The sequence below is a fragment of the Callorhinchus milii genome, unplaced genomic scaffold (assembly GCF_018977255.1).
Source record: "Callorhinchus milii isolate IMCB2004 unplaced genomic scaffold, IMCB_Cmil_1.0 Scaffold5, whole genome shotgun sequence".
NCBI classification, from domain to species: Eukaryota; Metazoa; Chordata; class Chondrichthyes; order Chimaeriformes; family Callorhinchidae; genus Callorhinchus; species Callorhinchus milii.
In genome coordinates, this window is record NW_024704746.1 from 55,794,326 (window position 1) to 55,811,941 (window position 17,616).

The 17,616-nt window shown below is 43.9% G+C and overlaps 1 protein-coding gene and 1 non-coding gene across 2 annotated transcripts in view; both read right to left on the reverse strand.

Annotated features, from left to right (window-relative positions):
- The window catches only part of LOC103189554 (mucin-19), a 50,536-nt gene that overhangs the window by 20,334 nt on the left and 12,586 nt on the right, over window positions 1-17,616 (reverse strand). The window contains exons 8-20 of the mRNA XM_042335447.1: window positions 11,057-11,225; window positions 10,257-10,382; window positions 8,480-8,600; window positions 8,249-8,387; window positions 8,054-8,146; window positions 7,899-7,971; window positions 7,675-7,812; window positions 6,084-6,236; window positions 4,891-4,985; window positions 4,297-4,423; window positions 3,422-3,653; window positions 2,955-3,010; window positions 2,745-2,836 (exon numbers count right to left, since the gene is read on the reverse strand). Of these exons, the coding sequence (XP_042191381.1) occupies window positions 2,745-2,836; window positions 2,955-3,010; window positions 3,422-3,653; window positions 4,297-4,423; window positions 4,891-4,985; window positions 6,084-6,236; window positions 7,675-7,812; window positions 7,899-7,971; window positions 8,054-8,146; window positions 8,249-8,387; window positions 8,480-8,600; window positions 10,257-10,382; window positions 11,057-11,225 (1,614 nt within the window). The remainder of the gene's footprint in view (window positions 1-2,744; window positions 2,837-2,954; window positions 3,011-3,421; window positions 3,654-4,296; window positions 4,424-4,890; window positions 4,986-6,083; window positions 6,237-7,674; window positions 7,813-7,898; window positions 7,972-8,053; window positions 8,147-8,248; window positions 8,388-8,479; window positions 8,601-10,256; window positions 10,383-11,056; window positions 11,226-17,616) is intronic.
- trnav-uac lies at window positions 1,758-1,829 on the reverse strand. The gene has a single exon. It is a non-coding gene; the product is annotated as a tRNA-Val (tRNA).

Sequence of the window (17,616 nt, forward strand, 5' to 3'; positions counted from 1 at the left end):
GTTTGGTGAGTTTGAGGGAGAGCCCAGGGAGGTTGAGGAGTTTAGTTCCGCAGGGGTGAAGACGTTGATGGGAGCCAAGGAGCATGGCTTCCGTCTTGTCCATATTCAGCTGCATAAAGTTTATCCTCACACAGACCTTGATGTCTGCCAGACAAGTTGACAGAACATCGGTGGACCTGGAGTTGGTACTGGAGAAGGCAAACTAGATTTGTGAGTCACCCGCATACATGTGGAAGTTTACCCCGTGTCTGCAGATGACATAACCCAGAGGGAGCAAATAGATAAGGAAAAGGAGAAGCCCAAGGATGGAGCCCTGGGGTACCTCACAGGTGACCAGGCAGGGGCAGGAGGAGAAACCATTTGCTGAGATGAAATGGAGGCAGTTGCTTAAGTAGGACTCAAACCATGCAAGTGCTGTCCCACAAAGGTAGATGAGGAAAGACAAGTGGTGGAGGAGGATGGCATGGTCAACTGTGTCGAATGCGGAAGAGAGATCCAGGAGGATGAGGAGGCAGAGGGAGCCCTGGTCACAGATAGAGAGGATGTTTTTTTGTGGCTTTGACAAGTGCTGTCTCTGTGTGGTGGGCAGGGCAAAAACTAGCCTACAGGGGCTCGAGGAGGGAGTGGAGGGAGAGGTGTGAGCAAAGTTGACCTGCAACAATGCATTCCAGGACTTTGGCAAGGAAGGGAAGGTTGGAGATGGGATGTTAGTGTGAGAGATTAGAGAGATTGAGGATGGGTTTTTTGAGGAGGGGTGTGATATCAGCGGTTTTCAGGAACAGAGCCTGAGGAGAGAGATTGATTAACATTGTTGGCCAGCGGGGTGGGGAGAAGGGGGAATTGAGTAACCAGCAGCTGGATGGGAAGGGGGCCGAACTTCATCGGGTAATTGTGAGAGGGAGGAATGAAGGCAAAAGAGTGTAAGAACAGGGAAGTGGCAGGAGTCGTGGTGGAGGGAGAAGGCAGCGTAGATGGTCTGGGTGGGGTGGAAAAGGACATGGGAGAGGGCAAGTGGGGGGGGGGAGAGGGTGGGGGTGGAGAATGGGACATGCGGGTGGGGGAATGATGTTTTCAATTTTTGAGGTGAAGAAGTCTACTTCTAGCCATCTGCGCTCGAGCGTCCAGGTTTGTACTTTGAGTGAGGGGCGATAACTGTTGTACCGGGGGAGTGGGTGGATTTGGAAACAACCCTGGATTTCAGGGGAGCCAGGGAATTGAAGGTTGTGGAGAGACTGTCCTTTAGCAGCTTGATGGCTGCATCAGGATCGCTGCGGGTGGAGGACCAGAGGGAGAGGAGGTCCGAGGAAGAGAGGACATTTGTGAGGGACTCAAGAGTAAGCTTTTTCCAGGTGTGGAACAAAATGGTGGAGGGCTTGGTGGAGGGGAGGCAGACGTGGGAGGAGAGGGAGATGAGGAAGTTGCCCGAGATAACCTTGTCCGTGATAGACAGGTTGGAAATGTCAAGGTCATATGTGATGATGAGGTCGAGGGAGTGTGCAGAATATTAATAATAATAATAATAATAATCCTTCCATTTGATATAGCACTTTTCACGTCGGGAGGACGTCCCAAAGCGCTTCACAGAACACACTGTAAAGTGAATCGACTGTATATTTGTGGGTGAACGCGGCAGCCAATTGCGCACAGCAATGTCCCACAAACAGTCGTAGATTGAAAATGACAAATTTTTTTTTTTTTGGGGGGGTTTTGGAATGATTATTATTAGGCATGTGGAGTAAGGAAACTTGCCCAAGGTTTCGCCCTGCCTGGAATTGAACTCAGGTCTCTCGCTTGTAAAGCGAGTGCTCTAACCACTGAGCTACAGGACTCCACGAATAGTTGTGGGTCGGTGAGCTGATGTGGAGGGTGAGGTTTAGGGAGGAGAGGAGGACAGTGATATCCGCGGAGGTGGCGCAACAACAACAAAATCCAGGATGAGGTCATGGATAGTAAGGGCTTTATTGTAGAGGGAGTGGACATTTTGGAGAGAAATTCGGATAGGTTTGCTGGTAGGGGGAGGTGATGGGGAGATGGTCTAGAGAGTATTTGGAGTCTTGGAGGAGAAGTAACCATGGAGTTTGAGGAGCAGGGAGAGTTGGAGAGGGTATGGATGGGAGGGGGAAGGGGTATTTGCTTTCGGAGGCGGTTGTTATGGAGAGAGTGAGCAATGGAACAGTTGGGGTGGCTGCTCTGGGACAACCAGCGGCAGGAGCCACAATGGGCCTGGCAGAGGATGCCCAGTCTGGACCAGAGTGGGGTAGTGGTGGGGTCCAGGAGAGAGAGAAGGTGAGGAGGGCAGTGTGAGACAAGGATAGAGTGGAAGTAGCGGAGCGTAGGAGGTGGGAGCAGGAACATTTTCAGGGGGAACGGCTTGGGCGGCTAAAAGCCGCACGCAGAGACCGGGAGCGAGCAATCAGCAGGGCAGTATCAGCCTGCAGGCTACAGGAGACAGCGCAGGTGGGGTGAGGGGATGTGGGGGGGGGGGTGAGTGGGGCTGGAGGTCATGCCTTAAGTGCCAGAGACCGGGAGGGGAGGAGAACAAGGTAGCAGAAGGATAGTAGAAAATACACTATTCTATATTACACTTCAACTTACTTATAGAATAATGGGATCATAGAAATAGTTATTTTTAAAAATGCTCAGGTGGGTTATAGATAAAGTTAATCAAATATTTTTGATCAGTTTGGTTTTCTATGAAGCTCGTCACCAATGTAAAACTGAATGTACTGTTCAACATCACTTACACATGGAAGATGTATTTTGCCACATTTCCTGTTACAAATGTTCTTGCTTGAGGAAGAATCGCAGTCAATATATCTCTTCCCAGGACAGCTAGCTGGAAAAATATTTTATATTTTAAACAATTAATGTACAAAATAACTATTTATAACAAAAATATATTCTGATTTAAGAAGCATTGAATAAATGATTCTAAAAGAGTAAAACTTGATTACGNTTTTTGGTTGTGGTGGATGGTTCAACACAAATCATTTTGCCATCTTCGCAATAGCTGAGGAGAAAAAAAAATTGTATGTATTTCATAAACAAGTGGAGTCCTGTAGCTCAGTGGTTAGAGCACTCGCTTTGTAAGTGAGAGACCTGAGTTCAATTCCACGCAGAGGGCGAAACCTTGGGCAAGTTTCCTTACTCCACACAGAGCCTAATAATAATCCCTCCAAAACCAAAAACAATAATAAATTGGTCATTTTCAATCTACGACTGTTTGTGGGACATTGCTGTGCGCAATTGGCGGCCGCGTTCGCCCACAAATATACAATAAATTCACTTTAGTGTGTTCTGTGAAGCGCTTTGGGACGTCCTCCCGACGTGACAAGCGCTATATCAAATGCAAGGATTATTATTATTATTTTATATTCAATGATTTAATTCAACTGTTGTGAAATGCAAGTAATATATTTACCAGTTTTTATTGCTGTATCCAGGTTTAAAGAATATGCCTTTCTTGTAGCATGCGCAGTCTTTACTTTCAACACACTTTTGATTTTCATTCATGTACTTTCCTTGAGGGCAGCCACAGCCATAAACTGGAACATCTTCAACTTCACAGGTATAATCGTCGTCTGACAATGATCTGCAGGTACGGTTACAGGCTCTCATGTCGTATCCAAAAACCTGAGTTTCAGGGCATTTTGCTTCAAAAAACAATAACACCATGTCAGTTTTTTTTTGTGAGGAGCACAACATCGGGATTATTAGCAGAAAAGTAAGAGGAAAAGCGTAGAAGGAACTTCTTAAATAAGAGATTGTTAGGGCTTGGAACTCATTGCTACATGTGGATATTGAAGCTAGATAAGAATAATTGTTCAAAAACAAACTCAATAAATACTTGGGCAGTAAAAACAGTAAGGGATATCGGGAAAAAGCTGAAAAGTGGATTCAATAATAAATCATGACGAGCCAAATCATTTCCATCTGCTAACAACTTCTATTTTGCTGTCAAAGATTCAATATATGGCCAATATTATTATTCAAATTCACCAAAAGACTATCAAATTTCATCGCTGATCTCTTTGCTGCTTTTGGAAATTCCTGCAGTTTTTTGCCATATTTCTGTAAAATCCAAGTCACAATACAAGAAAGAAACAATCGTGTGGACTTCTGTGCAACATTTTGATAACAGAATCAAATGCCAAATATTATTATTTGGTTCAACAAGTTCAATACAACATTTCCAATTCCCATTCTATCTGATTTTTACTCCACTGTGTTGTTTTCAAATTGTGCTGTAGTGAAAATAATAGTAAATGTTTTAACATTGACATGGACATAACTTACTGCAAGTATCTCCATTCCAGTCTGCCACAATTATACCATGTGCAGCACATTCATGGGCATATGCCCCCAGTGCAGCACAAATGCACTCGTCAATGTTTTGACACACACATGCAGTTTCTTTACATATCTAAAAAACAAATGTTGGTAAAACAATAATTTTAGTAGTTGTTCAGTGACACTAAATACATTTTACAAAACAACAGCAATAAGTACCATTTCCAAGAGTTTTTAGAAATCAAATATTTTTATTTCTTTTAAAAACGTAATACATTTCAACAAACATTCCCTTCATAGAAATTAGCCCAACTACTGTGTTCTGTGGCAGCAACTCCATTGGCAGCTGCACATCAGCTTCAACACAACCATTGTGCCAAGGTTATGGAGCAGAGAGCAAAATGCTCACTGAGGTAGTCTTTAGTTATTGAAAGGCAGGTGATACTTTTCACATTAAATACCACAATTTACACCTAGTTATGATTTTAATTTAATTCATGCACTAATGTTCCACAAATGTTAGGGATGATCTGTGTCAATACCCATGATTGCACTATCCTTACAAAACATCTCCATTAGTCATAAAGTATTGTTACTTACTTCATAATATTTGGTGTAATCAACTGTAGAATGACACTCAACGAAAACACCCATGAAAGCCCTTAAGGATTCACATTTCTCTTTGGCGATTTTTTCTGCAATAGAATTCCAGCATGCACATGAGTGTGTGCAAGTGAGTGAGGGGTAGTGCGAAAAAAAGGGAGGAATGGAATGGAGAGCAGGTGGAGACAGAGAAGGGATTAAGCTGGCAGGAAAGAAGAAGGCGGGATTAAGAAGAGGGAGCGATGAGGGAAGGAGTGGAATGGAGGAAGGAGACGGCAGAGATGAGGCAACAAGGCAGAAGAGCGGACGGGAAGAAGAGGAGGTGGAAGGAGAGGAAGGTGAAGGAAAAGAGGAGATGGAATAAGAAAGAGTGAGTGTAAGTGAATGTGCGGGACGAAAGACTTAAAGAGACATAGAAGAATGGAAGGTGGAAATGAGTGTAATAGTGGAAGTTTAGAGAATGCTAAAAGACAAGATAGAGTGCGTCATACACAAAAAAGTGAAATAGATTTTTAGAGTGTGACTGATTCAATGTTAAATTGGTAAGAGAGATATGGCAAAGAGCAATCATGTGTGAGACCACTTGTAACAGAGTAGAGGTGGCATAGATTTACAGAGGAAGACTGACAAGAGAGAGAAGAATGGATATAAAGACAGAGTAAGAGACACAGAGAACACCGACACACACGGATAGAGAATATGGAAATAGAGGAGGACAGAGGCAGGAAGTGAGGGAGAGTAAGACAAAAATTCATACAGAGATACTAACAAATGACATACACTCATTCATAAACAAGTTGAGGTAAGGCCCTGTTATAACACACTGGTGGAGTCCATAAAATCCCAACTTGTCTTATAACAGGGTCAGTTGGTCAGCACTTCTGCATTCACTGCATATGAACAGTATCGGCACAGCTCTGGTGATCCAATTTCAATCAACCAGATTACAAATTATCTCGACTTTTGTTGTCATCACGCAAAAATACTTACCAATATTTAAGGCCTGAAGAGCAAGCCATTGCCCTGTTCAATAATAATAATAATAATAATAATAATCCTTGCATTTGATATAGCGCTTTTCACGTCGGGAGGACGAGTTTTTAAGAACACAGAACGCTTATCTTAAATGGATAGAATAAAACAAACATTTCTGTATTGGAGCAAAAGACAGTATTTAATTGGAACATTACCATTTTCTGAACTAATACAAGAGGGAGGATCCCTTTCTTTAGTGCAATCACCAATCTCCCAAGATTGAGCAAAAGCAACACTTGTTGGTTCTATTATCTGTTGTGAAGAGGTGAAATCATCATCTGCATTGCCGTTAAAGTTCCCACATAACCCTGGAAACAGAAAAAAAAATCTTGCATTTCCAACACCCAAATTAAAAAAGTAGAGTTCTAATTAGATTCTGACACTATACAGATTTGACAACACAATCATTTTATAGTTGACTTTCTTTCAAGAGATTAATGAAGTTTGTACCTTAAAAGTAATTTATTGCTAGATCTGCAGTAATAGTAGTCTTGTTAAATTTGACAACAATAATGATATTGATATTCAATAAATCAGTTTAAATTTATAGCATTTTACCAATTTAACATTGGTGTTAATTATTGTGGCAATTTACTGTGTTTGGTGTAAAATTACATTACTAGATACAAATTAAACATGATGCAGTATGCTAAATGTGTGGACCATCCAAATGTATGGAACTCCCAAAGTTTCAACAACCCTGTATATAATACATAATAATATAATAATCCTTGCATTTGATATAGAGTCTTATCATGTCATTGCGTCTCAAAGCGCTTCACAGAATATATTGTAGAGAATTGACTGTATATTTTCTTGGCAAAACGAGGCAGCGAATTGCTCACAGCAGTGTCCCACAAACAGATGTGGATTGAGTGACCAAGTTATTATTATTATTATTTTTTTGAAGGGATTATTACCCTAGAAAGCAATCAGCCAATCAACTAACAAGTGGGGTCCTACTTACTGCTCGATAAACAGGTGTGTGGAGTAAGGAAACTTGGCTAAGGTTTCACTAAATCCAGGAATCGAACCCAGGTCCTCTCTCTTGCGAGATGAATGCTCTAATCAATATGCTACAGGATCATATGATATGAGTAGGTAATAAACTCTATTCTGTTCACTTCCAATACGTTTAAAATGCCATGGTTGCAAAGCATAAATCCACAGCAGCCTACAACAACAACAACTTGTACTTATATAGTGCCCTCCACGCAGGGTGGGGTCTCAGAGCTCTTAACAGTGGCTGAGCCTGACTCCAAGTGAGTGGAGGTGGGGGAGGTGACCATAAACACGGTTGAGAAGGAAGGTTTTCAGGGACGAGGGACGAGCAGGAGGCCAGTGCCATGGTGTAGCTGGGGAGTTTGCCAAGGAGTGCGTTTGAGTAATCCAAGAGGGAGGTGACAAACGCATGCACGAGGGCTTCAGTTGCATTTGGGGTAAGGTACAGTCAGAGGTGAGCAATCTGGCAGAGGTGGAAGAAGGCGGTCCTGGTCAGAGACCGGATGTGGAGGAAGGACAGCTGAGGATTGAACCAGACATCTAGATTGCGCATGAAAGGCATCAAATGCAAAGATTGGCTCCAAGATGACATGCTTGGCAATGGAATGTCAGAATCGAGCCAGCCCTCTGTGGCAAGGATTATTATATTATTTTCCTGTAAAGCGATTTGAGATGTTTCATTGATATGATAAGGTACTATGTCAGAGGCAAGAAATATTATTATTATTAATTATTTAGCCAAACCTGTTGTCGTTCCTTGTGCATCTGTAGGTAGTGATATATAGAGCTGCATGATTGGAGATATCTGTACTTGCATTTTCAAACCAAATGTTGTGGCAAACTGAATGAACATTGAGCACTGTTGAAATATTATTATTTCACCTGTAAAAAATAAATTCTAGTTTAATATAATGTGTAAGAATTATATTGATGTATTATTTTATAGTCTGTTTGTTATTTAGCTTTACCCTGCTTCAGAGGGAGGCTCACTAGGCTGTTCCCAGATAAAACTGAACCGGCATTGGTAAATTCATATCTGGTCTGTAAAAAAAAACANTTTTTTTTAGAAAAGTAAAATATAGTGCACTGGAATTGTAGAAATGAATAATCTTACATGTTTTACCTTATTTTTAATAAATTCAACAGTATCCAAACATGTCTCTTGCATTGCATTTTCACACAACTGCATCTTGATGATTACTCTCCAGTCATTTGCCTGAAGAAAAATAAGGTTTTGAAAATTTAAACAAAAATCTAGCAACTAGCTTTGGTTCTCCTTAGATACTATCTACAAAAAATGTAATGAAATCTCACATACAGATGCAGCAATATACGAACAATCTCCTCTCAAGTTGTAACATTTCTGATCAAATGTTGTAATGTATGTTCCTTCTTCAAATTTGCACCTTCCAGGGCAATTGAAAGCAAAGCAGTTCCAATTTCCACTTTTGCAAGTGCTAAAAAGGAAAAAAAGCGAGTCAATATTTTTGTGAAATTTTTCAAGACATTTGATAAAATATCTAAATTTGATTTAAATTTATGTCATTACCATGATTGACAGGAAGTATTCCTCGTTTCCCCAGGTTCAAAAATCACTCCACCAAATACACAAGGACATTGTTCTATGTCAATGCATTGGTTGTTGTTTTTTATGTTATTAAGAACAGTGCCTGAAGTACATCAAAGAAAACATCTAAGTATGTCTATTCACAATGAAAAAATTGCATGACTTTTATTTGAAAATCCAGAACTAACTTTGACATTTAGGATTGGATATTGCTTCAACAACATTTTGAAATTGGAGATTTACTGTTTCAATCCAGAACTAGTATTTTCTTGCTAGTTAGCCTAGCTTATCAGCAGGACATGGGATGGCAAATCAGTCACTGGGGGCAAGGATTTTTTCCACTAAGCTCCCATTAATCCTGCAAGCAAAAGACCTAATGGTCCTCACTGACAAACAGAGGGAAGATTTGAGATTTTAGTTAATTAAATTCCAGAAGTACCCCAATACATAAACTGAAGTCCCCAAACCTTGGCTCTCGCCAACCGGTACACCCCATTCCAATATTTGGGTTTCATACGTATTTCCATGTGGTGGTGGCGGCAAGAATATACGTAACTCTCAGTCTGGTTTGAATACTCTTAAGCATGGTGTCCGCGACTGTCTGACTTACTAGTTGGTCATTTGACATCCTATATTTGCAAGTTTGAGGCACCACTCTATGGATAGCAGGAATCGTGAATTCCTTATGAGTTTTCTGGTGAGCAGCACAACTCACCATGAAATACTTGAGAGCATTGCCAGCTTTAGAGCATCCTCCTACCCATAGCTCCGATACATATCCCTACTTTTTGATTAATAGTTCCACAACTTGGAGGGGTTGACATTGAGCAGTTGCTGCTTATTTCCTTGTACATCTATGAAGGTGGATACTATGGTCTGGATATATGTGTTCACAAACCTGGATTCCAGTCACACCTTTCAGCAGTTATCATCCCAAGCCTCAGAGTTTCCTCTGTAGCTATTCGATGGACATCAGCTTTCAGTGTTGAGGGACAATCTTTACAGGACCGCTTGTGATGTGCCAGTCACCTTGTTATTCTAGAGGTCCAAGATCAATGCCATGTGCCAGGCTTACCAACCAACTGCTTATGTGACTGTCGTGAACTGCATTGGCTGTTGTGAAGCTGACTGCACTTCTAGGTTTCTCAACAAAAGATGAGTGTGGGCTGGAGCCCTCCCTCCCCAAATCCAGGAGTCTTACTAATGGGTCCTTGACGTCACAAATAACCAAAAGCGCTATATCAAATGCAAGGATTAAAAGGAAACCCTTCCATTGCATAGACAGGTGCTCAAAACCATGAAAGAGAACTGTTTGGACATACATCTTATATTCCACTTACATAACTTGCATTGAGGTCATGCTGCCATTGAAGAGGGACAAGAATGACCAGTGTCCTTTGCTCAAGATGGTCCCAAAGGACAATGTCCAAGCAAACGTTAGTGTCAGACCCACCACCCCCCCCCTACGAATGTCTCTCAAGATGATGAATACAGCACAAGAGATCCCCATCAATTAACGAATGATTCAATCAATCAACTGTCTGGTGCAATGCATTCCATATTTTCGAACACTAAGTAAACTTATTTTCTAATCTCATGTGATCATTACTAGCCTCAATGGATTCCTCCTAGATTATAATTTCATGCATTCTATGATTCTTCTGCTTTGATTGATTCCTTTATTTTTCCAATTATTGATATCAAGCTTATAGTTATCAAGTACAAATCCATCATGTTTTTGTCAAGAAAGCATAATTACCTTTTGGACAATCACAGGTAATTACACCGTTATCACAATGTAGTAGAGGATTCGGATCAGTACAGGTTTGAACACAAGAAGAACCTGCTTTGTTGTAGATTTGATTTCCAGGACAAATATATTCGGCTGAAATATAAAAGTTATTTATTTCACATCTTGAGGTCTGATAACATCCCTGAACTAAACAATAACTTGCGATAATATGTCTCTGTTCACATAAAAGAAAGAGAATGGTGATCACCAAGCAAGATTTGAGAGAAATTGAAAAGTAAATTAAAAACAAAGAAACTGTCAAAAGGAAAAGTTTTTTTTGAAAGAAGCTGTGGCAAAATCAGTTTGAAAGAGTTTCAGAGGACCAAGTTGTGATGACTAAAGATGTGGCCTCGTATAGTGGTGTAAAATGAGCAGTGGTTGAGTAGAAAACTAAAAGCAAAGAAGAGTAGAATTTTGGACTGGGATTTAGAGCCGAAGAACATTACGTACTCGAAAATGGAAGTGAGAACTCCAAATGAATCAATCTGTTGCAGACAGAGAACCAGTGAAGGTTGGCAAACATGGGGAAGTTGAGAGAATGGGACCTTTTGTGGTCAAACTTGCAAAGAATGGAACATACACTTGCACAGCTGCTGAAACAGAACCAGTGGAACATAACATGTTGGGCACAGCAGAGGATGCCATGTTAAAACAGGGGGTAGAATTGTCTTCTTTCTTGTTTTATGTTTGGAGTAAAAATGTAATGTTTTAGAAGACTTTCTGACTTACATTTTATTTCTAAATTGGAGTGAAAACATAAAACATACCGCAATCTAAATCTTTCCTCCATCCGGACTCGATATCCTCAGTACATCGGTATTCAATTTCTTCAAAAGTGGTACAGCTGATGTCCTTTCTACAAATATCCTTCTTGCATATTTCTTCATATTTTTGTGAACATGAATAAAAATATTCTGAAAAGGCTTTACTACAGGCCTAAGAATAAAAAAATCACAGGAAAGAAGATCATTGAGTGGCACCTATTACAGAATACTAAATTTGTGATGTCTGATATCAGGGTAAACTATCTTCTTCATCGAACTCTAGTTGAGGGTTCAAGCCCCAGGTTGGGACATGACCTCATCTCAACTTTCAAATGAAAAGAACCAAGGTCAAATCTAACTGGTGTTCAGATCCCATCATACCATTCAAAAAGAAGTGCGAGTTTCTCGCTGGGTCATAGCCAAACATCCTCTGAAGTAATTAGTAATCCTTCCGTACCAACAAAACTGGTCATTCATTTCACGGCAGTTTGTGGGATACAGCTACGCAGAAATTGGCTACTGTATTTGCCTACAAAACATACAGTCTACACTACAACATATTTGCCTAGACTTTGCAGTATACCCTGTGAAGCACTTTGAGATGTCCACCAGAAAAAAAAGTGCACCAACATGAAAGATGCTATTTCTAATATAACAATTATAATAATAGTAATAATAATCCTTGCATTTGATATATTGCCTTATCACATCTTCAAGACGTATCAAAGTGCTTTGATACTGTAAAGTGAATTGACTATATTTTGTGGGCGAAACTCGGAGGGCAATTGCGGACAGCGGTGTCCCACAAACAGCATGGATTGAAGTGACCAATTTATTATTCTTATTAATCTTTTTGAAGGGATTATCACCCCCGGGAAAGTGATGCACCAATCAACTAACAACTGGGTTCCTACTTACTGCTAGGTAAACAGAGTCGTGTGGAGTAAGGAAACTTGCCCAACATTTCGCCCTCCCCGGGAATCAAACCCAGGACTGTTGCTTGCGAGGCGAGTGCTCTAACCACTTAGCTACAGGATTCTAATTATAAACTTGTTCTCAAAAGTTGTCTTGCTAAACACATAATAATCCAGAAAGTCTTTAATCTGGCTCACAGAGCAAAAAATTTACACTTTTTTTGCCAGATGCTATCTTATCATTCTAAAAATAAAAGCTCAAAGTTAAAAAAAACTATTCTAGTGGCTGAGAATAAACATTTTGGGGCTAAGTCTGTTTTTTTTAATGTCAAAACTGTTTATTGACAGATACGGTATTCTTCCAAAGTTAAGGACTGATTTCGAAGACACTATTTTGTAATAACAATTAATATACAACAGCAACAAGATTCCATTTATAGAGCGCCTTTCACGTCGGGAGGACGTCCCAAGGCGCTGTACAGTTGGGTCAGAACCCGAGCAGGGGGGAAATGGTCAGGGTGAGGGGAGGGAAGGGAGGGGGCGAGGAGGGGGTAGAGATCGAGAGGGGAGCTGAAGGCACTGTCAAAGAGAAAGGTCTTGAGACCGGGCTTGAAGGAGGAAAGGGAGGAGGCGGCGAAGGCACTGGGGGATGGAGTTCCAGAGCCGAGGGGCTGAGAGGCTGAAGGCCCAGTCACCGATGGTAGGGCGGTTGGGGCGGGGGATGTAGAGCAGACCGGAGCCAGAGGAACGGAGGGTACGGGCATGTAATTAGGGGGATAGTAGGTCAGCGCGGTAGGAGGGAGTGAGACCGTGAATGGCCCTGTAGGTGAGGATGAGGATCTGGAATTCGATCCTCTGGGGATGGGGAGCCAGTGGAGGCGAGCGAGGGTGGGAGTGATGTGGTCCCGAAGCCTGGTGCGGGACAGTACATGAGCTGCAGAGCTCTGAATGACCTGCAGTGTGGAGGGAGGTGCCGGGAAGGCCGGCGAGGAGAGAGTTCCCATAGTCCAGCCTTGAGATGATAAAGGCGTGAACCAGGGTTTCAGCAGCGTGAGGAGTGAGGTAGTGCCGTAGTCTGGCGATGTTTCGGCAATATATTGTTCCTTATTTATGCCTGTTAAGAAATATTACTAATTATTAATTAGTAATTAAATATTACTAATTACACCTTGAGGGATAACATTTGCAATATTTTAAGCCTAGCATGGTGTTACTTTATGATGGCATAAATAGTCAGTAGGTGTCAGTACACCACTTTCATAATATAATGTAATGAGTGTGTAAAGCCTGACCGAGGTAAGCCATCCTCCGCTGGGGCATTTGTAGAAAAATCATTAGTGACACCATCGCAATGTCAAACCCAAAAGACCAAAAATGAATTACAATGACCGCCCTCCCCCTCTGTGGCATCCCTAGCCCCCACAGCTTCCTGCAGGCTGACAATGTCCCATTAACCTGCCACTTCCCGTTTCAGCAAGCGCATCTTGGCTGCCGCCCCTGACTCGAGCTGGCCCTCCCTTAAAATGCCCCTCTCCCTGCAAGTTTCCCGCTTTGTCCTGCTTTCTCTTCACCCTCCCTGCCTCCTATCTCTGCTCGACACCCCCCACTGCCTCCCTCTGCTCCAGCCTGGGAGCACTTCACGGCACTCAGTGTTGGCTGTCCATCAACAGCCACATTTCCCACCACTGCTACAAGCCACCCCGGACCCAGACCCCGGGGGCTAATCTCTCCTCCCTCAACGGCATCCCCACCCTCCCTGCCAACCAATCCACCACACCCCTCCCATCCCACATATTCCCCTGCCAAATGTCCACTCCACATTGGTCTTCAAAACATCCACTCCATCTGCAACAAGACCCTGGCCATCAATGATCTCATCCTCGATGAGAACATTGACATTATGGCCCTCACTGAAACCTGGATCACCCCAGGTGACATCTTCCCCCTCACTGAGGCCACACCACCCGGCTACACCTACCACCATGTCCCATGCCCCAACCACCGTGGTGGTGGGGTGTCCCTCATATCCAGGGCATTACTTGCCCTATCCTCCTACTCCACTGGCTCATTCCCCTCTTTCAAACACCTAACCCTCTGACATCCCTCCCCCCTCTCTCTAAAAATTCTCCTAGTTAACCGGCCCCCCAAAATCCTCCTCCACCTTCATCTCATCTGCCTCTGCTCCGACCGCCTCATCATCCTAGGCGACTTCAACCTCCACTTCACCCTCTCCTGCTCCACCTCCTCAGACTTCTCTTCTCTCCTCCCTCCACATCCACTCTGCTACCCACACCCACGGTCACCCGCTCGACCTGGTGATCACCCGGGGCCTCAGCATTTTGGATGTCATCATCACTGACAAGTTCATCTCTGACCACCATTTCACCTCCCTGAACTCTCATATCCCTCTCCTCACTGCTTTCAAACCTACCATCATCTTCTACTGCCTGTGGAAGAAGATCTCACCGCAGTCCCTCTCCGCTGCCGTGGAGTCCTCTGAACTCCTCCCCCTCTGGCCCACTTCTTGCACCAACCCACTCGCTGCGCTTACTCTTCTCCACAGCACCATCTCCACCACATTCGACGCCTTTGCCCCCCTCACCTCCCAAACTGCCTCCTATTCCCAATCCACACCCTGGTTCACCAGTCACCTCCCCTCGCTTAAGGGCCAGGTGTGGGCTGCCAAACACACCTGCTCAAATCCGGCCTAATGGTCCACCGGCACATCTGGCTGGACCTCATCAAAACCTACCTCTCCGCTCTTGCCTCGGCCAAATCGTCCCTCTATTCCAGGTTAATCCTGGAGGCGAAGTGCAACCCCAGGCTCCTGTTCTCCACTGCCAACTCGCTCCTCCGCCCGCCAAGCCTCGCAGATTCTTTCCACTGACTCCCACTGCGAGAAAATGCTGAACTTCCTCGAGTCCAAAATCGAGGGAATCCACTCAGCTGCCACTGCCCTCCCAACTTCCACCCCTTCCCTACCCCCCGCCCACACTCCGACAACTACCCATCCCTCCATCCATACTTTTGAACCTGTCACCCCATCCTCTGTCTTCACCACCATATCCTCCATGAAGCCCACCACCTGCTCCCTGGACCCCATCCCCACCCCTCTCCTTAAATCCCAACTCCACCTTCTTGCTCCACTACTTGCCGACATCATTAACCTCTTCCTGTCATCTGACTGCGCTGGTCAAGGTCACAAACGACATCCTGATCATGTGTGACCAGGGCTCCCTCTGCCTCCTAGTCCTCCTCAACCTCTCCACTGCCTTTGACACCATGGACCATTTAATCCTCCTCCACCACCTCTCCTCCCACCTCAACCTTCAAGGTTCTGTCCTTGACTGGTCCACACCACCTACGCTTCATCGCAGCAAACAGCTTCTCCAGACCCTGCACCGTTTCCTTTCTTCCTCATATCCGCGCCACAACTGGCACCGCCTCCCATCACCTCCGGAATATTGCCAGACTATGGCACTACCTCACCCCTCACGCTGCTGAAACTCTGGTCCACGCCATTATCACCTCAAGGCTGGACTATGGGAACTCTCTCCTCGCTGGCATTCCCGGCACCTCCCTCCACAAGCTGCAGGTCATTCAGAATTCTGCAGCTCATGTACTGTCCCGCACCAGGCTTCGGGACCACATCACTCCCACCCTCGCTCACCTCCACTCGCCCCCATCCACCAGAGGATCGAATTCAAGATGCTCATCCTCACCTACAAGACCATTCACAGCCTTGCTCCCTCCTACCTCTCCGACCTACTATCCCCCTACTTATCTGCCCGTACCCCCCATTCCTCTGGCTCCAGTCTGCTCCACATCCCCCGCCCCAACCACCCTACCATCGGTGGCCGGGCCTTCAGCCTCTCAGCCCCGAGGCTCTGTAACTCCATTCCCCAGTGCCTTCGCCGCCTCCTCCCTTTCCTCCTTCAAGGCCGGTCTCAAGACCTTTCTCTTTGACCGTGTCTTCAGCTCCCCTCTCGACTCTACCCTCTCCTTGCTCCCTCCCTTCCTTCCCCTCACCCTGACCATTTTCCCCCTGATCGGGTCCCGATCCAACTGTCCAGCGCCTTGGAACGTCCTCCCGACGTGAAAGGCACTCTATAAATGAAATCTTCTTCTTGTTGTTGTCTCGTGCGGTGTCCCTCAGGGCTCTGTGCTCGGTCCCCTCCTCTTCACCCTCTACATGCTCCCACTTAGTGACATCATCCACAGACATGGGGTAACATAACATAACATAACATAACATAACATAACATAACATGTAGGAGCAGGAGTAGGCCATTCCGCCCTTCGAGCCTGTCCCGCCATTCAATCATGGCTGATCTTCTAATCTAACTCCAGCTAATAACCTGACCCTGCCTTATCCCCATATCCCTTAATCCCTTTTGCAATAAGAAATCTATCTATCTCAGTCTTGAATATGTTCAAGGACTGAGCATCAACAGCTCTTTGGGGTTGTGAGTTCCATATATTCACCACCCTTTGAGTGAAGAAGTTCTTCCTCAATTCAGCGCCTTGGGACGTCCTCCCGACATGAAAGGCGCTCTATAAATGGAATCTTGTTGTTGTTGTTGTTGTTGAAAGGGCTGGCCTCTGATTTTAAGGTTGTGACCCCTGGTTATAGTTTCTCCAACCAGGGGAAATAATCTCCCACTATCTACTCTGTCATGCCCTTTGATGATCTTATAAGATGCCCTCTAATTCTTCTATATTCTAGAGAATATAGGCGCAAATTGGTCAGCCTATCCTCATAACTCATCCCCTTCATCCCTGGAACTAACCTAATAAATCTATATTGCACCCCCTCCAAGGCAAGTACATCCTTCCTTAAATAAGGAGACCAAAACTGGACACAGTATTCCAGGTGTGGTCTCACCAGGGTCCTATACAGTTGCAGCAATACTTCCCTACTCTTATACTCTAATCCTTTCATAATGAATACTAATATACCATTCGCCTTCCTAATTGCTGCTGCACCTGCAGACTAACTTTCTGTGATTGGTGTACAAGGACACCCAAGTCCCTCTGGACGCTAACACATTCTAATCTCTTCCCTTCTAAAAAATAACCCGCTCTACTGTTTTTGCGACCTAGGTGGATGACTTCGCACTTCCCTACATTATACTTCATCTGCCACCTAACTGCCCAATCGTCTAACCTATCTATGTCTCACTGCANTTTTTTTATGTCGTCCTCTGTGTTGGCACTTCCTCCTAGTTTTGTGTCATCCGCGAATTTAGATATATTAACTTCGAGATGTCCTCATCTAGATCGTTGATGTAGATGGTAAATAGCTGAGGCCCAAGAACTGATCCTTGTGGCATTCCACTAGTCACATCCTGCCAATCCGAAAAGGACCCGTTTATCCCTACTCTTTGTTTCCCGTTAACCATTCCCCAATCCACATTAATATGCTCCCCCCAATTCCATGGTCCCTTATCTTTTGGACTAACCTTTTATGTGGCATCTTATCGAATGCCTTCTGGAAGTCCAAATAGACCACATCCACTGATTCACCCTTATCTAGTTTACTCGAAATATCCTCAAAAAACTCTATGAGATTTGTCAAACATGACTTCCCTTTTGTAAAGCCATGTTGACTTGGCCTAATTATATTGTACTCCCCTAAATACCGCACTA